The sequence below is a fragment of the Lonchura striata genome, chromosome 1 (assembly GCF_050655825.1).
Source record: "Lonchura striata isolate lonStrDom1 chromosome 1, ASM5065582v1, whole genome shotgun sequence".
Lineage (NCBI taxonomy): Eukaryota > Metazoa > Chordata > Aves > Passeriformes > Estrildidae > Lonchura > Lonchura striata.
In genome coordinates this window covers 37880963-37908700 of record NC_140703.1, presented here as the reverse complement: position 1 = coordinate 37908700, position 27738 = coordinate 37880963, and the positions used below count along the sequence as shown (strand labels likewise).

At 41.8% G+C, this 27738-nt stretch overlaps 2 protein-coding genes across 6 annotated transcripts in view; one reads left to right on the top strand and one right to left on the bottom strand.

The window, feature by feature from the left end:
* PRCP (prolylcarboxypeptidase) overlaps nt 1-15453 on the bottom strand; it is a 28928-nt gene extending 13475 nt beyond the window's left edge. The window contains exons 1-2 of the mRNA XM_021545033.4: nt 15256-15453; nt 35-175 (exon numbers count right to left, since the gene is read on the bottom strand). Of these exons, the coding sequence (XP_021400708.3) occupies nt 35-175; nt 15256-15381 (267 nt within the window). The 5' untranslated portion in view covers nt 15382-15453. The remainder of the gene's footprint in view (nt 1-34; nt 176-15255) is intronic.
* Nucleotides 15454-15753: 300 nt separating this feature from the next.
* On the top strand, nt 15754-27375 carry DDIAS (DNA damage induced apoptosis suppressor). Of its 5 annotated transcripts, none has more exons than XM_021545037.3 (6): nt 15772-16022; nt 17934-18060; nt 18811-18972; nt 20067-20184; nt 21999-24108; nt 25985-27375. In XM_021545037.3, the coding sequence occupies exons 2-6, from the start codon at nt 17948-17950 to the stop codon at nt 26107-26109; spliced, it is 2628 nt and encodes an 875-aa protein (XP_021400712.3). In that variant the 5' UTR covers nt 15772-16022; nt 17934-17947; the 3' UTR covers nt 26110-27375. The 5 variants fall into 5 exon arrangements, with proteins under 5 accessions (XP_021400711.3, XP_021400712.3, XP_085449250.1 ...); XM_085593124.1 differs by having other exon boundaries at nt 21999-24363; XM_085593137.1 differs by having other exon boundaries at nt 21999-24363; nt 25882-27375.
* Nucleotides 27376-27738: the final 363 nt, after the last annotated feature.

Genomic DNA, 27738 nt, shown 5'->3' with positions numbered 1-27738 from the left:
AGGCAGGGCTGTAATGCCACAATTTCCCACGTACCGTGTTGTTGCAGAACCACTCGATGTCTCCTTCATTGCCTGTATAGAATAGTATTGGCCCATTGTCCTTCTTCCAGTGCTGATCTGCTAGCAGGTACCGCTGCTGGAATGTACGATTTTCATCAAAGCCAAAGTGATCAATCTGTAAGAACAAGCACCAGCAACATGGTCAGAAAGCTAGAACTGATCCTGGAGCCCACTGGGAGTGCTGACAGTTACTTAACAGATAAAAAGAATATGTCATTAAATTAATTTATAGTCCTAATCCATCAAATTATTTCTGCTTTGTGAAAAAAAAAATAGTCAAAATTACAGGTGTGTATATTGAAGGCATTAAGAAAAAAGATCCATGCCCCTTTTATAGCATTCTACTTAACACCAGATACTCTAAATGTATTTAGGAAGTCAGACAAATCAGCATGCTGGAAGGTCACAAAGTACCTCATGCAACAAAACTGTATCAACAAGTAAAAAGAGTCATCACAGGATGTTCTGAGTCTCAGGAAAACCTTACTAGTTATTATTAAAATGAACAGCAAACTAAACAGAAAGAACTCCAAAACTAAAACCAACAAAAATCTCACCTCTTCTTTCTCTCCTCCTTCTGGCATAAGAATTAAATTTAAACAGATTCTTGTTACAAAGTGGGTTTTATTGTTTACCACTGCTCTACAAATATTGCCAGCCTATATACATCATACCCCTTAACCCAAACCCCACAGTATTAGATTTATTCCCTCACTACAAATTCAATTCCTAAGGTCATTTTTTCCAACTTTAACTCACACTGCTTTGTATTCACCATCCATCTTGACCCTTCCCCTAGAATTCATCCAACTGGAAAGTTGTGCTTTTACAAGTAAATTGCTTTCACAAGTAACTCCCTGCATAGGCATAATCTTATTCTGGGATACCCACAAAGGCTTTTACTATGAAATATTTAAAAAAAAAAAATCTAACCAAACCACAGAATTACTCCAGAAGATCTATCCTACTTAATTACCTTGTATTCACAGTTCTTCACTATTGTTATTCATCAGCTGAAGATGACCTGTAGCTTCCCAATTTTGACTTTTATCAGTGCATCAATTAATCTTTTCCTGTCATAGTTCCTGCTAGTGGTAACAGCCTGACATCTGCTGGCTTGAGGATCTCTGCTCACCCATTAATCTGCCTTCACACACAAACTCTGCCCCACCTCTCATATGCTACGGGAAATAAATTTTCACATTCCCTGTTTTGGGAACATCTGCAAGTTAGTTAAAGCTGAAAAGCACCAGATCACACCCAAAACCAAGCACTTGGTGTTATCACAGTAACACACCTGCTAGGTGGATTCCTTTAGGCAGCTCAGAAAAGCCTAATGCTTGACCTGCAGGATCCAGCTACTCCACACCAGGTACTTGTATTTGCTTTGGGTCAAAGAGAGCACAGGAACTTATTTCAGATGTACAGTCTGCTGCAAAATGTCTTTTCTGGACTCCCTCAGAGGTTACTCACTCTTGGACTCAAGTGGGAGGATGTGTGTGCTGCAGCTTGCTGCTAAACAGCAGGAGCAGGTGGGGGTCTGTGCAGGGTGCGGACAGACATGAGACAAAGTCTTTGCCTTCAATAAGTAACTTCAGTGACTGCTTCCAGGCCCAAATAAAACTATTTTATGTACTTTCACAGTTTTCCTCAGGGAGGCCATTTGCTCCTTACTCTTAAGTACATGGTGATGCTATCATGTGCATATTTAAGGGCTCTTTCATTGAACTTCAGTACTGACAAAACATGCTGGGCTTGTTTCACACTAACAACTCACCTGTATATCTATTTTAGTTTCACCTATTAAGAGTGCTTAAATGTAGAAAGGCAGAGCAAGGTCAGCAACTGAAAAAGTCTCTGGTCATAGGAGCTTGGGACAATTAAAGAGAACAATCAGTTAAGGCACATCTAAAATGTCACTGTATAGTTTGATAAACTCCAACACTGTTAGAAAGTACAACTAGCATATCTTTTGTTCCCTGTTTGTAAGCAGAAGAAATTGTTTTTCTATTTAAAATTTCTTGTTAGGCTGCTTGCCAGAGATAGGAAAATAGGGCCATGCATCCTGCTTGCCTTTTATGAAATAATCTAAAATTAAATATTTAGATTTAAAACTTGATTCTGCATCCTTCCTGCTTGAAGCCAGAGTGCCAGCTAGAGGACTACACCCCAAAAAGTATTCAACTTCCCAAATTACAAAGATATGTACTAGCGCAGGCAACTTAACATGCAACAGACAAAAAAGAGTGCAGAGGGAAAGCCAAAGCAAAAACAACAAAAAAAAACCAGTAAAAAAAACCCAGAAAATTTTTTACATCGGGCTGAGGTATTGTGCAGAACAAATTTTAACAATTTTAAAAAATTTTAAAGCCAATCTTACTGTTCCTGTTTCACAAGAGCTAGAAAATCAGGAGTGTGATACTCCAACATGCACATCTTTTCCCAAATTATGGCGAATTTTCTTTAGATATGTGATTTACTGGAGTTTTCCTCTGATGTGATCTGCAAATCTGCTTCCCCAAAACAAACCACAATATCACAATGCTCTACTGAGTTTTTCTTTCAAAACCAAGAGGGAGAAAAATACAGGAATTAAGGTTCTCTTTTGGTGGTTTTAGTAACCATGTTGACCAGAGTTATGATTCTGTCTTGACTCTGACATGCTCTACACTCCCTCACTGCCATCAGCCATGCTATTCTTTCCCATTCCTCCCTCAGTCTGTAGAAATTTGATACTCCCACAACAGCTAAATTGCCTCTGTTCATCATACTCACAGCACATCCAACCGTGGACACATGTAACATCCCAGGCAGAACAAACAAAAATCCAGACTTCTCCAGGAAAAAAAAAAAAAAAAAAAAAAAAAAAAAAAAAAAAAAATCACAAGTAACTATGACTCAACTGAAGGGCAGAAACTCCTTCAGTTCTAGATTATGAGGATTCACACCTTGTTGTAGCTTGTCTTTGGAAGGGTGAGATATGCAACATGAGTAAAAAAATAATCCAAACCAAAACAAAACCTAATGTTTGTAAAGCAGTCAGAGAAGAAAGTGTCACAAATGCTGGTTATTGCAAAAAAAAAAAAAAAAAAAAATCAAAGAAATTCTAAATCCAGAACATCAAGACACGGTATGGAGATATCCCAAGGAGTATCTTCTCACAAGAGTAAAAACTGTGTTAAAATTTGTCAAGCCAGAGGGAAGAAGCCCAAGAATCAATATAAAACTGTGATACACAGGGAAAGCTGCAGTTGAGGAACAGCAGATGGGGCTGTTGTGTAGCCAGTGTGCAGGGCTGTGCACAGGGACTGCTCATTCAAACTACTGCTTTACCTCACCATTCTTTATGGAACAGCCATGCAAACAGGTCATAAACCCCAGCAACTGTGTGAAGCCTACTGTAGTATTCAAATCAATCAGGTGGTTTTATAGCTTTTTTTTTCCTTAAGCAGATATCATTAAAAAGTTGAACCAGAAAGATTTTTTTTCCCACTCTTACACAAATGAAGTAAGCTAAAAGCAATGACTTTTACAACCAGACCACAACAGCAAGAAGAAAAAAAAATCTCTTTAGTACACATTTAAAATACTTTAACTGTTGGTTAAAACAATGGTAATGGTATACCAGAAGATATGTGTTTTTTCCAATTAAAATTCTTAATTACAACTGTGTTCAGGATGTCAGCAGTAAGTACAAGCACTTGAGCAATTGTAAACAATTTTTAAATTTTCCCTGCTTTGTGTGGGAGGTTCGAAGAGATGATGGCAAAGATGACTTCTAAAACTAAACTATTCTAGAACTAATGCAAACCAGTTACTCAGCCCAAAGTTCTAAGCTTCTGTAAACAGGACTATCTGGCAAGTTTGGTAAAAAATAACACGGTCATCATCAGTGATGCAACAGAAATGTTTTACAGATGAAAGTATGATCTACTGACACAAGAACAGTCATTCTGATACTAATAAGAGGAAGGATAAAATCTGAAAAAGCAGCATTGAAACTCATAAGTTATTAATAAGTTTTTAAGAGAAATTCTTGTCAGTTGAGGCAGGCAGGATGGCAAAGTGAACACTTAAATTTCAGTTCCACATACAAAAACCTTTGTGAACACTGCTCAATTAAGAAAGCCCTGTATTTTCCTGCACACCTTTGAATCCAAAGACTCCCAAAGCATTTGGGAAAATAAAAGCAAGCATACAGCAGATGGCTTGTGAGGCAGGCAGCTCTGATGGAAGACTATAGGTGCTATCCAAGGCAGGGCTGCTGGGAACTGCACTCCCTGAGCTGGTGACAAACATCAGTGGGCAGCACAAGGCACTGTGATGAGACTGATGAGAGCACCAGACTGAAGGCTCAAGTCAGCAGTTTTGATCCTTCAGCTCAGAGAAACATTCTACAGAGAAGTGCAGCTGATCAGCTCAGGGTGAGGCACCTTCCCCAGACTGATTTACTGAACAAACTCACACTGGGAGGAATGGCCAAACCCCACCCTGATGCCTTCTGTTTGAACTACATAGCACCTTTTTGTATCTTTTACCTTATATGTGCAAATGCACCATGTGCTTTGGTTAAACTCTCAAAGATTACTTATCTCAAGGTGAGTTTTTTGTAATGTGTTTTTTTTGCTATTTTAGAAGTCCATTTAAAATAAAACAAATCACTCTGCTACACATCTTCCCTGGGGAGGAGACAAAAAATGCTCAACAGATGTTAATTATTGTACAGATGTTAGTCTGCTTAATGTACTTCTGGAAGTATTCAGGAACTCAGGCAATGAGTAGAGTACAAAGACAAAACAGGACATATGGGCTAAAACCCACTTCCTTCTCAACAGTACCTTAAGGTCATCAGTGACTACAGGAACAGCGCAGCAAAGCCAAGCCTTTACCAAAAAAAACTGTAATTCACAGGGCAGTTTTTAACTAAAAGCATCCAATACCATTTGAGGTGGTAAATCAGCACATGATGGTTTTATGCTTTTGGGTTTCTGGCAAGATTGTGAGCATCTGAAACCTTTCTGTGATGCCTTGAATTTCAATCCTCCATGTGATAGCTTTGTTTTCCCAAATTGGATATTCCATGTGAAATCAAGCCAGGTGTTTTACTGGTGAGAAGCCAGGGCATTTTAAATTGTTTTAAGATTTTTAAGTTTACTCTCCACATGTCCATGGAGTTGTTTTGAGGGCTCATCCTGTCTGAATTATTTCCTGAGGACAGGAAGATACAGGATAGCCTGAGGATATCCTCCTGTGTGAACAGCAGTGTGGACCTTAGCCTCCTTGGGATTTCACTGATGTGCTTCTATTCCTGCTTTTACTCCTGATGGGCTGTGGGGAACTCCAGTTTGGTCAGCTGGCCATATTAGTTTTGTTTCCTCTCATATACTTTGCTTCCTCTATTCAAATTTTAAGTTCATGAAGGCAGGGACTTTCTTGTCACGTCTGTATAACAAAAGAGGACGTGGGGGACAGATTTTATTGAGCCTGCCATGCCTGAAGTTTCATCCCACCAGTACCTGCTAGGATTCAGTTTGTCCCTGCAGGGAGATGCAAGCTGCACCTTTTTGCATCAGGCTGTTTAACCCACTAAATGGAAAGTCTTCAGTGTAAATAATACCAGAAATTGAAAAGAGATACGATCATAGATTAGAATAACAGAGCTGCTTAGGATGGAACAACACCTTTAAGACTGAGTCCAACCAGTAACCCAGTACTGACAAGCCCACCCCAAAACCACATCCACACACCTTTTGAACACTTCCAGAGATGGCAATTTCACCACTTCCCTGGACATCCCGTTGCAGTGCCTGACAAGCCCTACAGTGAAGATTTCCTACAATCCAATCTAAACCTCCCTGTTGCAACTTGAGGCCATTTCTTCTTCTATTGTTACTTAAGAGACAGAAACTTGTTACTTAAGAGACAGAAACTCACCCCGCTACAATCTCCTTTCATATAGTTGTAGAGAACATGAAGGTCTCTCAGTCTCCCTCTTGTCAGACTAAACACCTCAGCTCCCTCAGACAGCCCTCACCAGTTTTGTGCTCCAGACCCTTCCTAAGCTCCACTGTCCTTCTCTGGACACGCTCCAGCCCCTCAGTGTCCTTCTTGCAGTGAGGGGCCAGAACTGAACAGAGGATTGGAGGTGTGACCTCACCAGTGCTGAGTAAAGGGGACAATTCCTGCCCTGGTCCTGCTGGCCACACCATTGCTGATCCAGGCCAGGATGCCACTGGCCTTCTTGGCCACCTGAGCACACACTGGCTCAGGTTCAGCTGCTGTTGACCACCACTCCCAGATCCTTTTACCCTGGGCAGCTTTCCAGCCATTCTTCCCCAAGCCGGTAGCAGTGCCTGGGGTTGCTGTGACCCAAGGACAAGGACTGAGCACTTTGCATTTGTCATACAAATGGCTTCAGACAATGGATTCAGCCCGTCCAGATCCCTCTGCTGGGCCTTCCTGCCCTCCAGAAGACCAGCAGCTGGATTTAACCTCACTCACTAAGCCACTCTCTGGGCTTAGCCATCCAGACAGTTTTCCACCCAGCAAAGGGTACACTGATCCAAGCCAAGACTGACTCTGTCATTGTCATTTTCCACAAGCTTCATAATTTAGAGGTTTTGTTCACCAGATTTAATTTTGTTAATCTATCCCATTTACCAAACCATACGGATAACAATAGACATGCCTTTTTACTATAATGAGCTTCCAGCCAAGTATGTCCCCAAAGCAAATGCAGATTTAGGATCCTTGTAATAGAAAGAATCTATCATTGCAACTGTGTCCTTGAGAATACACTGGCCTTTGATAATGCACATGGGTTAGTGATAAATCTGGCAGTGTTACATTACAGATTCACTTGATGATCTTAAAGGTCTCTTCCAGCCTAAATGTGTTTATGATTCTACACTTCATGTATCTTTCTGAAGCTTGTCTTATGATGTAGAAATCACAGCACCAGCTCTTGCAATGCTGTTTAAGGAAGTCTGATTTTTAGCATTGATTTATCTCTTCAGTGATTAAAAGACTTGAACAAGGAAAACTTCAGACAGGAACTCTACTCCTGCCCTGAGTCACACAGTTTGGACAGGCATTTAAAAAGACCAAAGACAATTTAAACAGCTACAGGATATGCTGTAGGAAAGCACCAGGGTACTCAGGTCAGCCCTTGTTAGAAACAAACAGTACATGATGAAAAAAGGTTATTTTTATGTCGGAAGCCCAACCAGCTAATGAGAACACAAACAAATTGATTTCAACTTCCACAAACCATTAATAGTTTTGTGCTGCAATTGAACCTCCAGATTCTGCTTACCATGTAAAAATGAAGTCCATAAACACATACAGGCTTTTAAATCCTCCAGCAGATAGTGAAGATGCTATTCTCTGTTAAAACTCCTCCATTTGAAAGGAGAAATACCACAGGCACTCTCAGCATTTTCTGCCCCAGACTTGAGAGGCACAAAGCTCCAGCACAAGGGGAAGAATGGGTGACCAAGGCAGGAATCTCTTCAATCTGCTTTACTGCTGGCACCCCTTTGACCAGTCTCCATTCCCCTGCTACCTGGTTCTTTTCAGAGCAATGAAGAGGCTTGTGCTGCTCAGACTCCACCAGCTACATACATAACTCTGCAACTAACTACTATGGCAGTAAACACCCTAAATGTTCACATCATTGCTGCTTCCATTCAAGGTATTATCTTCCTGGTGAAATTCTTCCACAGGACAAGGGGTGGGACAAGGCATGGGGAACAACCAGCTCAGAGCCCTACTTCACAAGGTGTGATTTCTCAAGGCTGAAAAAAAGCACAAATTTGCACTACACCAGCAAGAACAAAGTTACCCTTGTGCAAGGTCTCTCAAGACCCCTAAAGGCAAAGGCCACTCATTTTTTCCATGTGCCTTCCAGACTGAATTACAAATCCATCATATTCAGAGGATTAACTTCAGAGGAGAGGAAAAAATTGGATGTGAAATGTCAGTATGTCACAGATTAAGCAACATAAAAGCATTCCAGGTCTTTTTAGATGTGACCTAAAGTTCTGTGTAGGACTAATTGTTTAAGCAAAAGAATTTGCAAAGTTTCATCTTCTCTGATGAATACGGTTCTCATTTGAAAGACTTCCTCATTTTTTTCTTTTTTTGGTATAAAGGCACAGGATATACAAGCACTTCAGATCCAACATAATATTTTTATTTAGTCATATTCAATATTTAAACCAGCTCTACCCCTACCCCAAAAAGGTCTAGAACTGTCTACTTTGCTAAATGTTTTTAAAAGGTTTAATCCAGGTTGCAATTATTTTATTTCCCAGGTTTTCAGAACTACAAATAAATTTGCTTTATCGTTCTCCCAGATGTAGTTCAGTCACTATTATTTGTATTTTATTTTCTATTGCTAATCCTACAAAAAAGGATCCAAGGAAGTAGAGATGAACAATGACAGCAAACACAAAACCTGTCCTGTCACCTATCCAGATAATCTTCTAATTAGGCAGAGCACAGACTAAATGACAGAAGCTCAGTGCAGGGATGGCAATCTATCAGTATTAAGAGGCAAAGTGTTTGACACGTGCCACTGTGGATCGTGCATTTAGCAGCCACCAATTCTGATCAGCGTCGAGGTGGGGGAGAGAAAGTTTCACAAAACAAAACAGGAAAGCAGCAATTACATCTACAGCCTTGCTGCAACAGCAAAAACACCACATCGTAACTGCTACTTTGGTACGCTTGCAACACCAAGGAACAACTTCTGCTTGCAGGGCTGCAAGATGTTGGTAGACAGGATGAAACCAGCCACATTCAGGGAAATACCATCTGCAGCTCCCTGCAGCACCAGGTGTGTCCCTGTCGGTAATCAGAGGGAAAAGACATCACACAGTATCACGGCTCCATGGCATCCCATGCAGGTAGGCTTTTCAGTGAGCCATCTCCTCTACAGGAAGGAGCCACATCTCAAATTTCACTCTATGAGCACCTTTTCCAGCTAATCTTCACATAACCACTTTGGCTTCAAGCCTGACACAAGGTTGAACCTGTACATAAGCTTTGTATCTTGGCTGCAGGTGTGAATAATGGAAAAAGCTGTTACATCAATTTAAAGTTAGAAACAACAGCCCACAAGGATCAGAAGTTTTGTTCTTTGCTGTGTGTGTTTAGAGAACAGCTACACACAGCACACCTGACAGCAGCACTAAAACAGCACCAACTATTAGAACATATTACATGCATGCTAGAGCTGAATGAAAGCACAAGACAGAAACTAGAAATTTAAAATAAAAAAATAAAATAATCCCATTATACCATAGGCAAAGGGTATCTACTGACTGTGCTTAAAAGAAATGCAATTCCCATTCTTCTGTGTATGTTTAATTCTCTGAATTGACATGCATGAGAAACAAAGAAATTAACTATTCTGCAAGTATCAGTAAGATGGCCCAGTACAGACTGGTTTACCCCACTAAATTTCTTATAAGCATCATAGCTTTAGATATAAAATCCAAATATTAAAGGATGTATGAAATAAATTAAGGTATTTGGTTTTTGAAAGCCTAAAATATAATAATCAAGTTTGACTTCTGGTCTCTTACCAACTTGAAAAAATACTACAAATTATCTGCACGATCTACAACAACTTCTTATGCTGGTGGCCGGTCTTGATTTCCTCAAAGTCAGATGAAGAAATAGATACACAACTCAGTAGCATAAAATTTCATTTTGAACTTCATTTTCCTCCATATCTCCCCACCAAAAAAAAAAAAAAATCAGCTCTAGGACTCTGCTTCAACTTGCAGAATCTCATGATTCAAGCCAAATTCAATGAAGGTAACAGAGTTCTCATGCACATCTGGCTTGGGAACAGCTTGCTACTTCAGCCATAGGCAGTTCTGCTTACTGTTTTGTTCTTTAGACTTTCTTTAATCTAGTCAGTCTATAAGAAATCTTTCAGTGGCCTATTACAGCTTTTAACGATTACAGCTAGTGAGATATGCTCATTTTCAGTGAGGGAATAGTGATCATTGATGTTTTTTGAGTCACTAGTATTAACTGCTTACTCGAAGGAAGAGGCTGCAAGTTGTGAGGAAATTGTTTCCTGATTAATTTGAGAAGCTGATGTCTGCATTGTGACCCCACAGATAAGTAGTGCATAAAAATAAAAATTCACTGACAAGCTTTAACAAGTACTTCCCCGTTTTCCTGTTCACTGAGTAAGAGCTATTGTTCCTGGTTTATAGCTTACAGTTCCCATTTTAAATCATGCTATGAAATCACAGAGTAAGAGCTGCCAAGTACTCCTGTACTACTTGATGAGTAAAACACATATTCCAAGTAATTCACCTCAGAGACAAACATCAGCATCACTTCTCTAAACACTGGCTTAACTTTTAATTGGTACCAAGGGGCTCTGTAAAAAGCACTTTGTTTTTTCCTTCACCAGAAGCCAAAAGTGCCATTGTATTATGGTGCCAGGCATGAAAAACAAACCCATCTTAACCGTTCCCGACATCTGTTACTATTCTGAGACACCAACCTGAGTCACAATAAGATGTTAACCATAATTAAAAATTATAACCTCAACCCATCTCAATGTCTTCCTAAACAAGTTTTAGACCTATGATTGAAAAGTACATTAGGTTTAAAAAGCATTTATATCCATTCTAATTTTCAATCAGGGCTTTTATCTTCTATACTTCAGAATTTCTGCCTGTAATAAAAAACAGGGTATTAAAGACTCCTGATAAAGCCAGAAAGGATCAAATTGCATTACTTTTTAAACTTAATCACTTTAAAGCTTCAACATATCTTCCTTCTATATACACACAATATGAAGTGTGGATGCATTTCAGAGCACAAAGACTTGCATGTGAATTTATTATGAGATACTAACATAGGTGTGAAAGCTAGGAAGTTATGAAATGTAATCAGAATCCTTCTTTTGGAAGGGGTGACACAACTGGCATGTATTAGTTCAAAAGACAATCTGATTGAAAGACCAGGCCAAATAAATTGCTGAACAAAAATGAATCTGTACTTGTTACATTGGTTCTTAGACAAATCCATAGCTGTTCTCAAGCAGTGATTGAGGTGAAGGGCTCCCCAGCACAGAGTCCCACACAACCATCAATTATCAACTTGAGTGAAGAGACACCACATCCACTCTCCTTCCTAAGAGGAGCTCATCCATGAGAAGCCTTCAAATATCAGGAATCTTAAGGCATCATAGTCTCAGCAGTGCTGCACATAAAACACCACAAGTCCTCAGGCTGTGTTTTTTTTAACACTGGTATGTTTGCCAAAGACAGATATAAAGGTACAAGACAAGGCTCCCCAAAGGCCAGAACTGACTCCAGAGCCTCCTCAGTGAGGTTATTTCTGCTTGGGTAAAGAGAACTAGATGGATCCTCACCAAGTCATTCCAATGAATTTGAACTGTGGTCACAGACCCAGCTGCTTACAAAGAAGGCATCCCAACAGTGGTGGTCCTAATACAGCTCTATACATTCTATACATTATTCTCTGTAAAGTTTCATTTTGTATGGATTAATTTAACCTACAAATCACAACCAACTGGGTAGCAGGCAACCAAATTACCACAGACTTGCCTACAAAAGTCACATTAATACATCAGAAAAGTTATAAAGGAGATAACCACCCCCTAAACAGGCAAAATTCGTTGAAGATGTGGCTGATGGCAGAGTTTCTCCTTCAAGGGCCATCTCCTCTCCTAGGTCTGCATGAGGTACCTTTTTACTGGGGTAATTTCACTCACACAAAGGCGGAGTAGAGGGCTGAAAGACATCAGTTACTTTTGAAGGGAGAGGAAAAAAAATCATATCTCCAAGACAAAATAATAAAAGTTATTAAATACATAACACAGGTCAACAAACAAGCTAAGATGTTAGTCACACTGACACAGGCACTGCCTGACTGATTTCTCAATATTCTAGACTTTAGCCCCATCATCATAGATGTCTGACACAAAGTGGTAAACAGGAGGAAGTTTAATGCAAATGAGCATTGAGCTTAACTCTGACCCTGTTATTTCCCCATTTTTATGAAAAGACTTAAATGTCATTGATTCACAGGAGAAGTTGACACTAGACTTCAAACAATGTTACATATCTATAGACTGTCATACCCAGAGGTTCCAATGTGCAGCAGTAATAAATTATTCACAGTCTTCAAGAAGTAACTTTTTAGGAAACAAATAATGTAAGGAATCTATTTACACTTTCAAAGTTTTCTTCTGTAGAAGTATTAAGTATTTAAAGACTCTATGTATTTTTAATAGGTATAAAACTGTTTCCTTTCTGACAGCACAGTCTTTTGCCATCTTTGGAAGTATTTTTTTATATTGAATGATTTTAGATAAATTATTTCAATTTGTGATGAAAACCACCAAAGAGAGAAACAAGAATCAAAACAGGAACCTTAGCTAAGAAGAAAGGCTTGACAGCAAAGAACAAAAGCAGATAATTCATGACATAAGAAATAAAATGTATGTAATTAAACTTCAACAATCCTGAGAGGTGGCAAAGTATCACCGCACGTTATTTAACATGCTAATCATAGCTTTTATGTTGCACTACAGAATAATAATGCAATTATAAATTCTCAGAAAACAGCACTGAGTGCATGTTTTATCAGGGCTGAATGCTATCAGTTCTACACACTGTGCTACTGAGAGTGTGTCCTATGCTCTCTGTGTGATTAGACCTCTCATGCTACCCCTCTATCTTTCAAGTGCCATGCAGCAGAATTCAAATCTTTGATGAACACACCTCTACACTCTGTTCAACAATATTAGTAAGGCTTTTGAACAAGGAAAGAAAGGATTTCCAGGCCAGTGAATGGGCTTCTTCTTTTCTGCAGCAGCCACTCTCAGCCAACATGATTTTGCTTGAAGCATGAGAGGAAGAGACAGAAGGGTGAACGAGATGTGGCATCAATATTTGCAATAGGTTCTTACTGTGACTCTTCCCTCCTGTCTCTCAACACCTATGTCCCAAAATCCACAGGTCTCAGCCACACCGCAGTTCTGCCACTTTGCTGGCAGCTGGGCTGTCAGTGCCAGAGCTGAGGAGAAAAGCCAGGTGACACCACAGCTCCGGGAGATGAGGACAGAAGTGTAACAGAGGGTGACAAAGGGTGGCTCAGACCACAGTGCAGAATTAGTATCACTGATACTATGATAGCAATGTGCAACAACCAGTGTGCCTCAACAATTAGTGTTAATTACACCACTACTGCAGGAGTGATATCCTGGCCAGCGCTGGCCACACACTGCAGAAGCTATCTGCAGTATGCTCACAATACAAGGCTGTTAGAGGAGTTAATGCAGGGACAAATATCTCAAATCATTACCCAAGTGAACATGGGGCAGAGATGTTGAGACATGGGAAATCCATGATTTATGCAGGGAGATCCCTGGAACAGGAGCATTCCCAAACCATTAACACTATCTGCAGAAGATTGTAATCTCAGTGGATGGATTTCACACTAAAATCATTCCAAATCCATCTTCCACCTCAAACGACAGGGACCTTGACCCTAAAATTATTCCATAGCTATTCAGTATAATCTTACAAACATTATCTGTTTTTTTGACATCTGTTCTCTCTGTCAGTGTAATCTTCCCATTTTGCTCACTACCACTTCACCTTGTACAAAGCTGAAACAGGAGATATTCAATCCACATATCATCCAAGATTTCCAGCCATAAGTTGCACCGAGATATTTAGATAGGATATTAAAAAAAAAAAAAAACTCACTGACAAAGTTATTAAGCATTGGAACTGGCTTCCCAGAGAAGTGGTCAAATCAACAACCCTGGAAGTTCTTAGAAGAGGTGCAAACATGGCACTGGGGGACATTGTTTAGTGGTGCATTTGGCAGTACTGAGTTAATAGATGATCTGAAAAGTCTTTTCCAACCTAAACTACTCTATGCCTGTAAATTAAGCACCTTCTTCCTACCACTCCCTATGCAGACCAGGACATGAAATTCAGATGCATGATACAAGCCTGATTCTGAACAAACCAAGAGAGTACTGGGAAAACCTCCTCCCTTACTATGCCTCCCCTAGGAAACCCAAGTACAGAACAGGGGACGATGCAGACACTGCTCAACACACCCAAGGAACTTTTGACTGTTTTTATGAAAACCTATGAACAAGGTGGGTTTCAAGTCTGATTCAAAAAAACCACACCAACACTTAAAGACACTGCAGAGCCCTCTATTCTATCCAGGTGCCATGGATTTCACCAACAAATTGCTGGAGGAGATAGGATGACAACGCTCAAGTTAGTAATAGAAATCTGTCCCATGTTTCATTTTTTGCCTTTTTTTCTAATGTAGAAATGAAACTCAAGACAATTTTACTAAGGAGGCAATTTAAAAGTGGATCTTAATGGAAGGCTTTCAGAGGCAGCTATGAAAAGATGTCCACAAAAGCCTTGTACAGGGCTGAGTACATTTTTATAGTTGATAAAAAGCACCAATTAGGAGGACAAGCGGTGACACAATTTCCCCCCCAGGTCAAGCCCCGACTCTGGAGTTCTGGCTGTACTTTGTCCATGTATCTCTAAGAGCTGTTCTCAACCTTGGTTCCCAGGAAGAACCAAGATAGGAGAGGGGCCTTGTGCCTCCTGGGGCTGGGAGCTCTGTAATTTGTTTTGTCTTTTTGCCTAGGGAAAGGCCATGGAGAATTACTGGGAAAACTATCCGCTAATACAACAGGCTACAGAGCTACAAATACGTGTGCGAAGAATACATAGAATGTATAAAAGAAAAAAATAAAAGGTAAAACCCAAAAGAGCATCACCATCCAGGGGAAAAGCATCCCTGCCCATGTCTGGGGGGAAGGTTGAATTAGACGGATCTTTAGGGTCCCTCCCGACGCAAACCATCCTGTGATTAAACAAACAAGATTCCAGGCAAGCGCTGTTTGCAGGAACGATGGTGGCGCAGCGGCGTGTGCGGGAGCGCGGACTGCAGCGCCGCGGAGCCCGGCACGTCAAACACCGGGATCCTCACGGCGTGGGACGCTTCACCCGAGACAGCCGCCGTCCAGTGTTTATTGAAAAGCTTGCGAAGGGTCGCGTCCCGCCCGAGGCTCGAGTGAGGCTAATGACAGCGAAAGTGCCCCCAGCTCCCCAAGGAAACTCCATCCCTCCCTCCGCAGCCGGCTCCCACCTGCTGGCTCAGGTAGCGCGTCAGGTAGGGGCCGACAGGCAGCGCGGCGCGCCGGTGGCGGCGGAGCGGGGCGGGCAGGGCACCGGCCGCGCCGAGCAGCGGCAGGAGCAGGAGGAGCCGCAGCATCACCACGGGAAGAGCGGCAGGAGCAGGAGCGGGAGCGGCGCCCGCCCCGCCGCTTTATGCGGGCCCGGCTCCCGGGGCTGCCCTGGGGGCGGGGCCGACCCACACGTGCAGGGGCGGGCCCCAACCAGCGGCGCCTTCCGATTGGCTGCCGGTCGGCGGTTAGCTCGCGCGCGCCTTCGCGGTTGGCCGAGGCGGCTCCCTCAGGTAATAACGGGGAGGCAGCGATTGGCTGCCCCAAGCACGTGAGCCGCCCGTCTCGGCTCTCCACGCCGCGCGGGGGTGCGACGTTCTCGCTTTGTGATTGGGCGACAGAAGCCGCTCTCCACTCGGAGCGCGTCGCGATTGGCTGAGCGCCGCCAAGCCCCGCCCCCGCCGCAGCCGCACTTCCGCCCTTCCGCTGTGCCCTCAGCCCCCGGGAGCGCCGAGCCCCGCTGCACCCCCGGCCCGGCCCGGGCGGGCCGAACCGGACCCGCCGCTCGCTGTCGGCCTCGGGGAGGCTGCGGGGCGCCAACGGGAGCGAGATGTGTTAGCGACCCGTGCTTTGGTGTTCCTCAGGGACAGAGCGAGGCGGCGGGATCACCCGGAGCCGCGCTGGGAGCCGCGCCCGGAGGGCGGCTGTGGGATTCCCCGCCGGCGCTGAGGTTTGGGATGTTTGTTTTTTTACAAAAAGTTCAAGTGAAACAGATCTATTCCTGCCGACCGCCTTCAGTCTGCGCCCCGGTAGCGAGTTGTGTGTTTCTTCGAAAGGGAAATAGAGGTGGAGATCTTGAGGCTGTTTGCTCTTGACAGAACCTGTGTGAGCACTTACACGCTGTGCTCTTTATCCCCCGTATTTCAATTCAGCACTTGCGGTATTCTCTGTTTTCTGGGGTGTGCGTTTGTGGGTTTTTGTTTGGTTTTTTTTTTTCTTTTTTTTTGTTTCAGTTGTGTGCTTTTTAATGCCTCGTAAGAAAGTACAGGTAACAAAAACTGTAAACTCTGTTTATAGAGTTCAGAGTTGAAAACAGGTGAGAAGGAAGGACCTACTAGTTTCTCCAAGCCCACCTTTTTGGGCAATAAAAATACCAGACTTAACTTTATTACTCCTTTTTTACATAGAAAAATAAATCTTTGTAACTAAAACAAAATAGTTTCCTTTTGGTAAGAGTTGAAGGTATATTGACCATTCAATATATTGAATCAAATTAGTTTCTATTAATTTGTGTGTTCTGAAGAGATGTTTTTTTACTTATTTTGTTTGGCCCCCTATTACAGCTTTTCCCTTTCCCTACCTCCATTTTCCAGATGTAGGGAATACTGTGATTTTTTTTTTTTTTTTTCTCTCATCTGAACTATTCAGAGCAATAAGTTTAGTCACTCATGTTTTTCTAGTACTCAGTGTTAAAGATCTTGTTTTTACCAGGATGCTGAGAAAGGTGTTCCAAAGGGCAAAAGAACAGCCTGTAAGTTTAACCTTCTGGTGGCAAAATATGAACAAAAGATCATTGTTGATTATAGAATGTGGGGTATTTTTAACCTGTAAAAGCCATACTTGAGTCTCCTCTATCTCTGTGTTGCCTCTTAGAGAGAGTTTTGGGATGAAGATGCGGAATTCCCTTCCTATTCTCCAGTTTATATCAAAGACAGATTTATATTTAGCTACAGCTAAAGATAAGCTATTGCAAATGCAGACTTTTAAGGAGCCATTTGATTCAGCTGTTGAGAGCATTTTGGTAATTTCAGTTGGAACTCTGTGATCTGAGGCATTGGATGAGGCTCCAAGTGGCTTGGTCTAGTAGAAGGTGTCTCTGCCCATGGCACTGGGGCTGGAACTAGGTGATGTTTAAGGTCCCTTCAAGCCCAAACCATGCCAGGACTTTATGATTGTTGTCTACATTTTTTTAACATGTGGTAAAAAAAATAGTTGTCTGAAATAGGGGAAGTTTCCTAAAGCTTGATGTTTTGGGCAGTATAGTGTAATAAAGCCAAAATAAATCTGCAGGAAAGTAATACTGAGTAAAAATAAATTCATTCCTATTTATTTAAATGCTTAGTTAATAATTTATTTGTCAAATCTGTACACCTCTGTTTGACCAGGAGCTGCTGTTTTAGCTCAAAGAGCATGATATAGGAACAAATATAGTTGCTGTTGTGAGCCTTTTTCAAGGTTTTCTGAGTAACCTCTCCAAGTTATTGGTGTTGAAACAATTGCAGAATTACAATTCAGTGTTTAACCCTATGTTGTGACTTCACTGTAAATTAAGGAATATAATTTAAAAGCTATTTACTGCAGTACTGTGCCTTAGGATAATTCTAAGATCCCTAAATGCAAGTGAGAATTGGCATAATCTGTGTGCAATGGTGTGCAAATGCCATGAACAGTTACTTCATATTGCATAACTTTATCATTTTTTAATTTTTTTTAGTATTTAATTAAAATAATTTCTATTTTCAAACAGAGACTATAATTTCCTGAACACTGCTGTTCAAAATGTTAAAATAACCCAACTGAAAGCAGTTAATATTAACATCTCATGAGAACTGTTCTAACCATTTCAACTTACTTGTTTCAGGTGACGCTGAGCACATGAATAGTGTGCAGGGACTCTTGGCTGCCTCTGTGATTTCCATCCAGAATTCCTGCTTCATCTATCCTGCCTGTCAAAACTGCTTTTCTAGGTTGATACTGGATTCCAGGAGGTATTGCTTGTTCTGGGGATCATTTTACTGATTTCTTTTAACTTGAGGATCTCTGTTAGCTGAACACTAAACGAAGTGGTGAAAATCCAGCCCCTCCAAATCAAACCCTGATTTTATTTTTTCATTTCATTCTACATGTGCAGTGCACCTGGTAGTCCTGTATGACTCTTCACTGAGTGCCTGTCCAGAAAGGGATGAGCTTTCTTTTTTAATTGCAGTGTGGGTGAAATCTCTGACACAGAGAAGAACAGTAAATCAATGAATGTCAGCGCTAAATGGAAGGAGCTGACTTTGTAGAACAAGGATATCTGTTATTTCAAATGCTGAAGTACAAGATAACAGTACTGTTTCCTAATTATTCTTTAAACCTATGTATTTATGCTTAAACTGCACGAGGAAAAATGCAAGCCAGAATGAAATGTGAGAAAAATGAGTGCAGGAAATCCAAAATTGCACCCCAACAGTCTCTCAAAACTTGCTGTCCCTTCAATTTCACAACAGGCTAGCATTTAATAAATCACTAAAAGAAACCAGAGGCATTCTGTCATAATACAGACATCTTGCTCTGAGCCTTTGTTAATATTAATGCCTCAAGGAGTAAAGAATAAGAAAAGAATCTTACAGTTTTGTATGGAATATTTGATACAGTATAGTAGTAATATTTACGGCTGCTGATAAATTCTTACCTCAGCAGTGATTAACACAAGTTCAGATATTCAATTTTTTTATCCATTTGCTGTCTTTTGTCAGGTTCAGCTGTCTAAAATGTGGCTGCACAGGTGAAGCTAAAGATGCAAGCTACAGATATAGATTGTCCCTAAAGATTGCTGACACTAACGATTTGTTTGACATCACTGTTTTTGGAAGTTGCTTAGATCCATTCTTTGGGGTCACCGCAGAGAATCTGCAGAGGTAAGGAATAGATTGTCTGACCATATAGCTGCTGCTAGTTATTCAGCCTAAAAAAACTCCAGTGAGCCTAGGTGGTGGGAAGATGAGTAGGAAGTAACTGCTACAGTGCTTCCTTCCAGCATTTCCTTGGTACCCATTACATTGAGAAAGTGTGGAAGTTTGTTTCTTCCTGAAATCTTGATGTTTAGAGATGGATTACTTCTAGGTAGTAGGAGAAATCCTCCACTTATCTGTTCAAGACAGCAACTACCTGTTAAGTAAGCCTCACTGCTTGGCTGGTTTGGCCTCTTCCTTGTGTCCTTTCTTCTTTTTTTGAGATGATTGAATTTCCTTTGTTTAAGTAAGTTGGCTTTTCCAGATAGAGCCTCTGGCTTTTCTTTTTTAACAGTTTGAATGCACCTTGTGACTATTTGGCAGTATGACCAAATTTTCCTGAAGAAAGAAGGGATTTCTAAGAAAGTCTGTTAGTCCTCAGAGCCTGACCACCCACATGATAGGCTTCAGGTTTTCTGAAATGTGAAAGTGCTGGGATGGGATATTTAGATTAATTCCCTGCTTCTTTCTCTAGTCTGTTATTTTCTCGATGCCTTGTGTTATCACTGGCTCAAAGATTAATTATTTGTTATGGCATATTAGCAGCATTAATAACATGCTTGTGACAGGCATTCTGCCCTACACTGCTGTACTGCTGTCATCTGTGAAAAGCAGTTATTTCCATGTCTTACATGGATACTATTATGCTGTAAAGGCTGGGCAGGAAGGATGTGTAAGGAATAGCAGCATCTTGACCAGCATTGCACAGTCCCTGTGTTGGCAGAAAAATCACAACCACGTGGGGAACACCTGAAAGTGGTGTGTGTATTGAACCACTTCAGAGTGGTTGTTTTGTTTACTTTATCTCACTAACAAGTTAGGTGAACTAAAGAATTGAATTTATAGGTTAATGGTTTTCCTGTTTTCATTCTGAGTTTAGTTGAAGCTAGCACAAAATCTTTACCTTAACATGTTTCCTCATTAGCACTATACTACAGCTAAGATGCTATGTAAGGCTTCTTCCTCTGTTGGTCCAATACTTCTGTGTGTTTTTATCCTAGGTATATTCAAGACTTCAATCAGCTGTCAGGAGAAACAAACACAGAGTCAACTACAAGAGCATTAGTTCAAGCAGTGCAAACCTGTTTCATTGGAAAAAGGCTTATATTTGGAGTGAAGGTAACTTTTAATCTACATTATGGCCTTTTAGTGAGTTTCTGTAGCCAGTTAGGGGTATAGACTGAGTTATCAAACCCTCATGTACAACTTCTTTCTGAGAAAATGTAAGGCTAGGACATGAGAAGGACTCTGCTTATTTTCCACAAGACTCCTGTGGTTTTTTGGTTGGTCTTTTTGTTTTGGTTTTTTTTTTTTTGGGGGGGGGGGGGTTGGTTGTTTTGTTTTTTTTTTTTGAATGAGTCACATCCAAAAATCATCTTGAATGGCAGTAGTCAGCCTAACAGCTTGTCAGGGTGCTTTTTGGAGAGCCTGAGCAATGCCAGCTCCTGTGCATATCAGTAACAGCTTGGAGCCTGTAAAAAAACCATGTACAGTTGGAGCAAGAAACAGACTCTCTTTCCAAGCACTGCCCTACCTTTCCCATGCTGCATATTTTCCTTTCCAGCCTAAAATGTAAGGAGAAGCACATCCCCTTGTACCATTTTAATATTTCTAGATTTAAGAGCATTTTCAAAATGTTAAAGTACAGCTGTTCACTGTCTGCATTGGTGGCTCTTTTAGGTGTTTAACACACTTTGAAATATTAGTTCTTAGCAATATTTCTATAGAAACAGTGTTCAAGGTTCTCTTCAAGTGGTGCTCATGTGAGTAATTAATATTATGAAATCTGAACTAAATCCTACCTGGCAGGTGTTTTGCCTCTCCCACAGGTTGTATCTGATCTGAGATTTTTCCTGATGTACAGCATTTTAAGTAATGGAAGTTGGAGGACTTATTGGATTCACTTTACTTACCTGGAACCCTTGACCAGGTCTGTTGGCCTGGTGCCTTGACAAATATAACTAATCCTAGATGTCATCAGCCTTGTGGCTGCTCCCGCACACACAAGAGCTGAACACACAATCAAAGACTTTGTGTAAAGTCCTTGGCTGTAGACATTTCTGTATAGTTGTGCTCAGCTGTGTATACGTCCCAGATAATACTCAGAATCAGCATAACATACTTTTTAAAGACTTACCTAGGAGGGTGTTGTCCTTGGCTAATAGCCTTCAGCCTTAAACCTGGCACAGACTCAGGGAGGAGGAGGGTTGTTGGAGATAACTATATCTGCTTTTTGGCCTCTCTGGCTTTGCCAGACCTTGAGGGGTAGATGAGAAAGGGTTTATCCACTTCTTAAAATAAAAGCTAATTCCCTCTCTGTTCAATGTCATTTCTCACCTGTAATTCCAGTGTAGAGAGAAGCAGGTTTTATAAAGAATTGCAGTTGAAGCTCCTTTGAAACACTGTTCTCTAGAAGAATCTGAGCAGATAAAGGTCGTAGCTTATTTCCCTTTCAGGGATGTAGTGCACAGAAAGTACCACGCTGGCTTTGGCAGCTGAGCTGCCAAGTCAAGTGTCTGGTACCAGAGTGCTTTGTTTCAAGTGCTGCCCAGTGCCTCCTGGATAAAAGCAAAGCACTGGCCTTAGGCTGCCAGCCATTCACACTGAGCTGCACTAGAGGAGGCCCGGAAGCATTCAGTGCCCTAAAGGGAGGAAGAAATATTCTGTGAAGTCCTTTCTCAGAGTTCTTGGTTGTTTTTCCAGCTCCAAAACTCTGTAATTGCAACAAGCAAAGAACCTCTCACTGTGATGCCCTTTACAGCCCTTGCCAGGGTTTATTTCCCAGGGAGGGCCTCGTGACAGACTGTTTTGTATTCTCTCCCCTGCAGATCCTGACAAGAAGGGAGATCTAAATTTACTCCTGACTTAAAAGACATGTGTTAATATTTTTTTCTCTAAGTTGGTTGGTTTTTTTGTTTCTTTTTCCCCCTCAGCATTGTGCAAAGGAAGATGGAGGGTATTCTGCTGCCAGCAGCATCTTGCAGAAGTGTTCCAGAATTAATAGAAGTACAAAAAACCTTGTGGCATGCCAGATCTTCCCGCCAAGTGCTGCTGTTACTGGCTTTACTGTTATCAGCTACTTAGATCATCTCCTGCAGTCGGCAAAATTCAGGAGCTGTAATAACAGCTCGTCTTTACCTGATGCATCATCAGCTCCCATAGATGAGCCTCTCAGTGAGCTCAGCAGCTTGTCTAGCCTGAGCAGGAGCTCCTGTTTTGTTCAGTCTAGTGGCAGGGACAGTTTTTTAGGGTGCTGGCAGCAATCCTTAAGTCTGACTTCATCTGTTGCTTGGGTAACAGCGGAAGACTTTCCCACTCTGGAAGTGGGAAATCTGGTGAGTGAACAGCATGAACAAGAGGAGAAGCCTGTCTCTACAGAATTGGGCAGTGTAAGCCTCAACAATCAAACTCTTTGGGACTCACAGTTTATGATCTCTTCTGTGAAGGAAGGGGATAAAGAGAAGAATAATGAATTAAGTTCACAGCTTAGTCGGACTGATGGTATCTCTGCAGCTGATAAATTGGAGAGAGTTTCCTCTTCAAACACCAAATGTTCACATGGAAACAGTTCCAAGTTGTTACAACATTCCTTGGAATCTGAGGTAAAAAACAATTACCCAAAAACTAATAGTAGAAACTATTGTTACGCAGAAAAATCCCACAACTCCCTTGTTTGCAAGAGAGATGCCTCAGCTCCTAATCATGTAAATGTAGCTGGAGTGTCTCAGATGGACTCTATATTCTGGGAAGAGCTCCCATTCTCAGAAAGCCTAAATGAATTGTTAGCTAGAATAGAGGATGGCAGGAGTGTTGTAACATCACCCAGCCCTGATGCAGGCAAATTTGTCCATCTTGAAAGTAACAAGTTGGGTGTAAATCTTAACAAATCATATTCCAAGCAAGCTGTACGTCATTTGCCTGCAGCCAGTGTGTCAGGGAGTCTCTTGCCACCAGCAGGGAATGATAGTTGGGAGACCACAGTGCTTGCTTGTCTTCAGTCAAATGCAAACCCTCCAGGTGATGTCTCACAATACGAGTCTGCCCCTAGTGATTTGTCTTCAACCCTCAAGGAAGGTGGAGCATCCTCTCCAGTTACACCAGAGCCTTCCATTTCTCAGAGCAGATGTGTGCAGCCCAAAGAAGCAAATAATGACAATGCAAATTCATCTTGGTCTTTTATTAGGCTGCATGGAGAAACCTCCTGTTCAAAAAAGAGCAAGACAGCCACCTGTGTGCATTCTGCATGTGAAAGCTGTTTAGCTTGTGAAAATAAAGAAAATTATTCTACACCAAGCCAAAAAAAGGATCCTACACTCACAGGGGCCCAGGTCTCTGATACACCAACTCCCAACAATGCAAGTATATATAAAAGAGAATTAAAACCATTGACAGAACTGTCAGATAATAGCTTTGGAAGTGTTAGTAGGAAAGAGCTGCAGTGGGACAGCATCTTCCCTGAAGGCAGCTACAATGCTTCTGCTGATCTCTTTGATGCAAGTGTAAGAGATGTAGCAAAACCTGTGGAATTCTTAAATAAATCATGTAATTCTTTAATACAGGAGAATACTTTGACAGGGAAGGTCACAGCTGAATCAGTACTTTCTCCTGGAGGTGTTCCTTGTAGCAGTTCAAAACTGAGCTCACCCCTACACATGTCCCCTCAGGCTTTTAGCAAGCACAGTACACCTGTAACTTACTCCTGGGAGTCAGAATGCAGTTCAGTTTGTGCTCAGGACTTTGTTCCTCATTCACAGTCAACTCCTATGACAAAACCTCTGCAGAAACTATGGCCTGTTGGGGAAAGAAGAACTTCTATCACCCTCTTCACCCCTACAAATCCCACTAAAATCCATTCCAAAGGCAAGCGACCCCGGTCTTCCTTTCAGAACACTCTGCTGCAGCAGCTTACCGGCAAGTTAGGGAAACATGAGAGACCAAGGAACAGGAAGGACAAAGAAAGTGGTAGCTGTGCTTCCCAGAAGTTCCTTAACAGCCACCTGCCTGCCAGCTTGGAGGAGTGGATCCCTCCCTCTTCAAACAAAGGTCTGAAACCAACTGCATCTTTAAATTTAAAAACAGTTAGCTGGGCTGCTGACTTGCAATCCACTTGTGGGCACACTAGCAGGGACCCTATTTCTGAAAGCAGAAAGAACATTGAAAATGATGAAAATCCCATCCAAAATGAGAGAGTAAGCCCTGGGGATAGAGCCAGGATTCTAACAACTCCTTTATCTGCAAGTGTCACCAAGACCTCGTTTTTAAATGATCCCGTCCTGAAAACTTGTTCCCCTTCAGAAGGTGAGAATCACCTCTCAGGTGGAAATTATTCAGGGGTTGTGTTGGAAGGGCCAGCTCTTTGGTCTCCTGAGCTGTTCTTCCAAGCACGGACCCGTTTTTCCAAGAAGCTGAAGTACTAGGAAAGATAACGTTTCTATGCTGTGTTCTTTTTAATTTTTTTTTAACATTTGGGAAGGATCTGGTGAAAGGAAAGAGCTATTTGAAAGTTAAATTGTTTATACACGTGTCAGCATATGTCTTGCAAAGAGGAGTTAGGTTTATATTCAGACCTTTGTACCACAGAGATGAGGGAAATTAGAATTTGTAGTTACTATATTTTCTTGAAAATTAATGAGGATGTGCAATAAACACTTTTGTAAATATGTGAGTACTGAATAGATCTCACTTCATAAAGAAGAAGTAGGTGAAGTGTTTTAATGTTCACTGTTGTCTTTTCATCACAAGAGCAGCCCTGGAATCCATGTCCACTCCAGATTCTTGCCTGATGACTCGGGAGAAGGGCCAAGTTTTTATTGAAGATTTGATGGTGCCTTTTATCTGAGCCCATTGGGATCCAGTGACAGCCTTGAGCTGGGTGAAGGGGGCCATCCTGAGAGCTTGGTAGCAGCTCCCAGTTTTCCTAAAGGCTTTTTCAAGTTAAAGACTGCCAGTGGCAGATTCCTGACAGTTTATTCCTTCTCCTTGCTTTAAGGTCTTCTGTATCCCAAATCCAAAACAGCTGCATTTAGGATCATTGAACAGAGAAATCTTGGATCTGTTGCGCGTAAGCCAGGTCCTGCAGAAGGATGTGGGAATCTGGTGACACAGGATCTGAACAGCCTGAAAATGCTGACATTTTGTTGTGAGTGAGTGTTTTAAGGTCCTGGTGTCGCCCAAGGGGGTGAAGGGGCTGCACCACATTTGTAGAACCAGAAACAGACATAAAAGTACTTGCTATGACTTTCTTTTGAGGTATAAAATAAATACGAACCATTTACATTGTGACTAGTGACAGGGAGGGGTTACTTGGTTCCTTCTCAGCTGCAAGGTGGATGTTTTTATCTTCCTCATGTTTGAGGCCTTTTATGATTTCTACAGCATCTACTTAAGCCTCCCTCTTAGTTCAGAAGAGTTTTTTAGGAATAAGGGCATTTACTATCACTGCCCTGTTCCTTATCCATGATTTTTAGCATGGATCACCATCACAGAACATAAAGGTAAACTTTTTCAGTTTCTCAGTCTCTAGCCTAACTTCTGCAATTCTTTTAATCAAACGCTTTTCCCTTTGAGGGATGGGAAGGAGAAGGGTTTTGGAATCAAACAAGCTTCTCCTGTGGCTGAGCAGGGTATAAATGAGGTACAGCCTCTCCTGCCAAGGGTGTAGATGTGCTGAGGCTGCAGGCATTTCTGTAGGCTGACCCAAGAAAAAGTTACACATGGTTATGCAGCAGGTCTGCACAAGTAAATTCCTTCTACAAAGAAGCTTTTTAAAGTCGGCATTGGTTGGTTTGGTTATGGTTTTTTCCTCCTTATTTACAGTTGGAATCTAGGCACAGGTTCAAAGACTTGCCTGGCATTGAAAGGACATGGAGCACAGCTCTGCAGATCACTGAAAGACCTTATCTCTTCTTGCTATCCACAGCAAGACACTCCAGCACACCACGAAAGTTCTGCTGGTATTTAAGGATCCTGCAACAGCAGATGGCAGTGGAAAGAGGCGCAAGATTTCTCCTGACAGGTCCAAGCCTAGAGCTTTGCAGTCCCTGAACCCTAGACATAAACAGAAGAAAAAGAAACATCTTGTTACAGCAAAGAGAGAGACAGAAAAAATAGCAGGATTAGACATCACAATTTTTAACAATGTTTATTAATAAGCTGATTATGTTTTTAAACAGAGAGAGGGGAAATTTAGGTTAGATATGCAGAAGAAAGCCTTCACCGTGAGGGTGGTGAGGCACTGGCAAAGGTTGCCCAGAGAAGCTGTGGAAGCCCCATCCCTGAAAGCATTCAAGGTCAGGCTGGATGTGGCTCTGAGCAGCCTGGGCTAGTGGAAGGTGTCCCTGCCCATGGCAGAGGTTTTGGAACAAGATCTTTCAAGTCCCTTCCAATCCAAAACCATTCTGTGGTTCTGTGACCAAGGTAACCTGTGAGTGGAGTCGCTTGCTGTCACTTGTGGTGCCAGTGACAGCAGAACACGACAGGGCTCTGCTGTAAAGGACACAGAGCTCCCTATGCAAGGTCTCCTTGCACAGCCAGAGGGACAGGACATAAGAGCAGAAGTTGTAAGGGCTTTGCAAGCTGCTGCTGAGTTGTCCAGCTGAGCTTTAGACCAGCAAATCAGTGCACCAAAACTACATCAGGGCTGCTTCAGTCAGGGTAGGGCAGGGCTCCAGGATGAGGCCAAGTGAAAAGGCCTAGACTTGTGCCTGCATTTACCAAGTGCTGTGCCTATTGAAAAGATTTTGTACATTGCAAATAAAATCCAACTTGATGAACTCTTGGGACAAGTGGAAAAGGAGTAAGAAATGTTGCCTGCCTGGAAATTACCAATCTGCATGTACAGCTTATGTAGAAGCATTGAAATGAAAGATTCATATCTAAATCACTGAGCATAGGGAAGGCAATACAGAAAAGGTTTGAAGACATCATAACACTTGAAACCAGTTTTTTCTACTACAGCACATAATAGGGTACTGCAGTTACCATTGGCTCTTTAAGCACTCCCTTGTGATGAACTGGACAGATACCCACTCAATCACCAGGAGTTAGAGCTGATCCAAGTGAGACACCAGAGACTTGAAGCAGCTGGCTATGAAACACTGCTAGAGCTTCTACATCATATACCTGATAGCATCTTGACATGAAATGTTTCGTCCAGCATGAGTGATTTTTTTTTCAGCAGACAATTCATCCATATACTGGGGTAAGTGATAGCTTTGGTGCAGGCTGATGTGATTATAATTATAAGCTTGTAAAAAAAGACTAAAGCTCGGCATGTTTAATTCTGAGGGTAATAAAACTCCTGAAAATGCACACTGGGTTTGTGATTGATTCCCTATGCATAGAAATCCATAAATCAAGACCAGATTTTAAATTGGGCAGGACTGTCTGTGCCATACCATTGAAATTAAAGCAGGGCACTCAGATCTCCTGTGCTTTGTGCGAGAGGACTGCATACTGAGTGAGAGCAAAAACTGTGGTTGTGTGACAGGCCCCTGTCAGCAAGATGACATCTTCTGGGCAGAGCTCCCCACATGCTCGGTAGGGAGACTTTGACCCTGAGAGGATGGAAGAGAGGTAGAAAAAGCTCTCTTGCTTTGGCTCCTGTAGTCAGTCAGCCTTGCATGTCTTTCCCTGGGCAGCTTGTTCCCTTTTTGCAGGGAGCCTTTGTGTGCT

Excerpts from the sequence above, each read along its gene's own strand:
- DDIAS (XM_085593124.1), top strand. The coding sequence starts at position 17,948 with ATGAATAGTGTGCAGGGACTCTTGGCTGCCTCTGTGATTTCCATCCAG. Across the intron at positions 18,061-18,810 it reads TTGATACTGGATTCCAGGAG|GTTCAGCTGTCTAAAATGTG; the intron begins GTATTGCTTGTT and ends GTCTTTTGTCAG. Across the intron at positions 20,185-21,998 it reads GGCTTATATTTGGAGTGAAG|CATTGTGCAAAGGAAGATGG; the intron begins GTAACTTTTAAT and ends TTTCCCCCTCAG.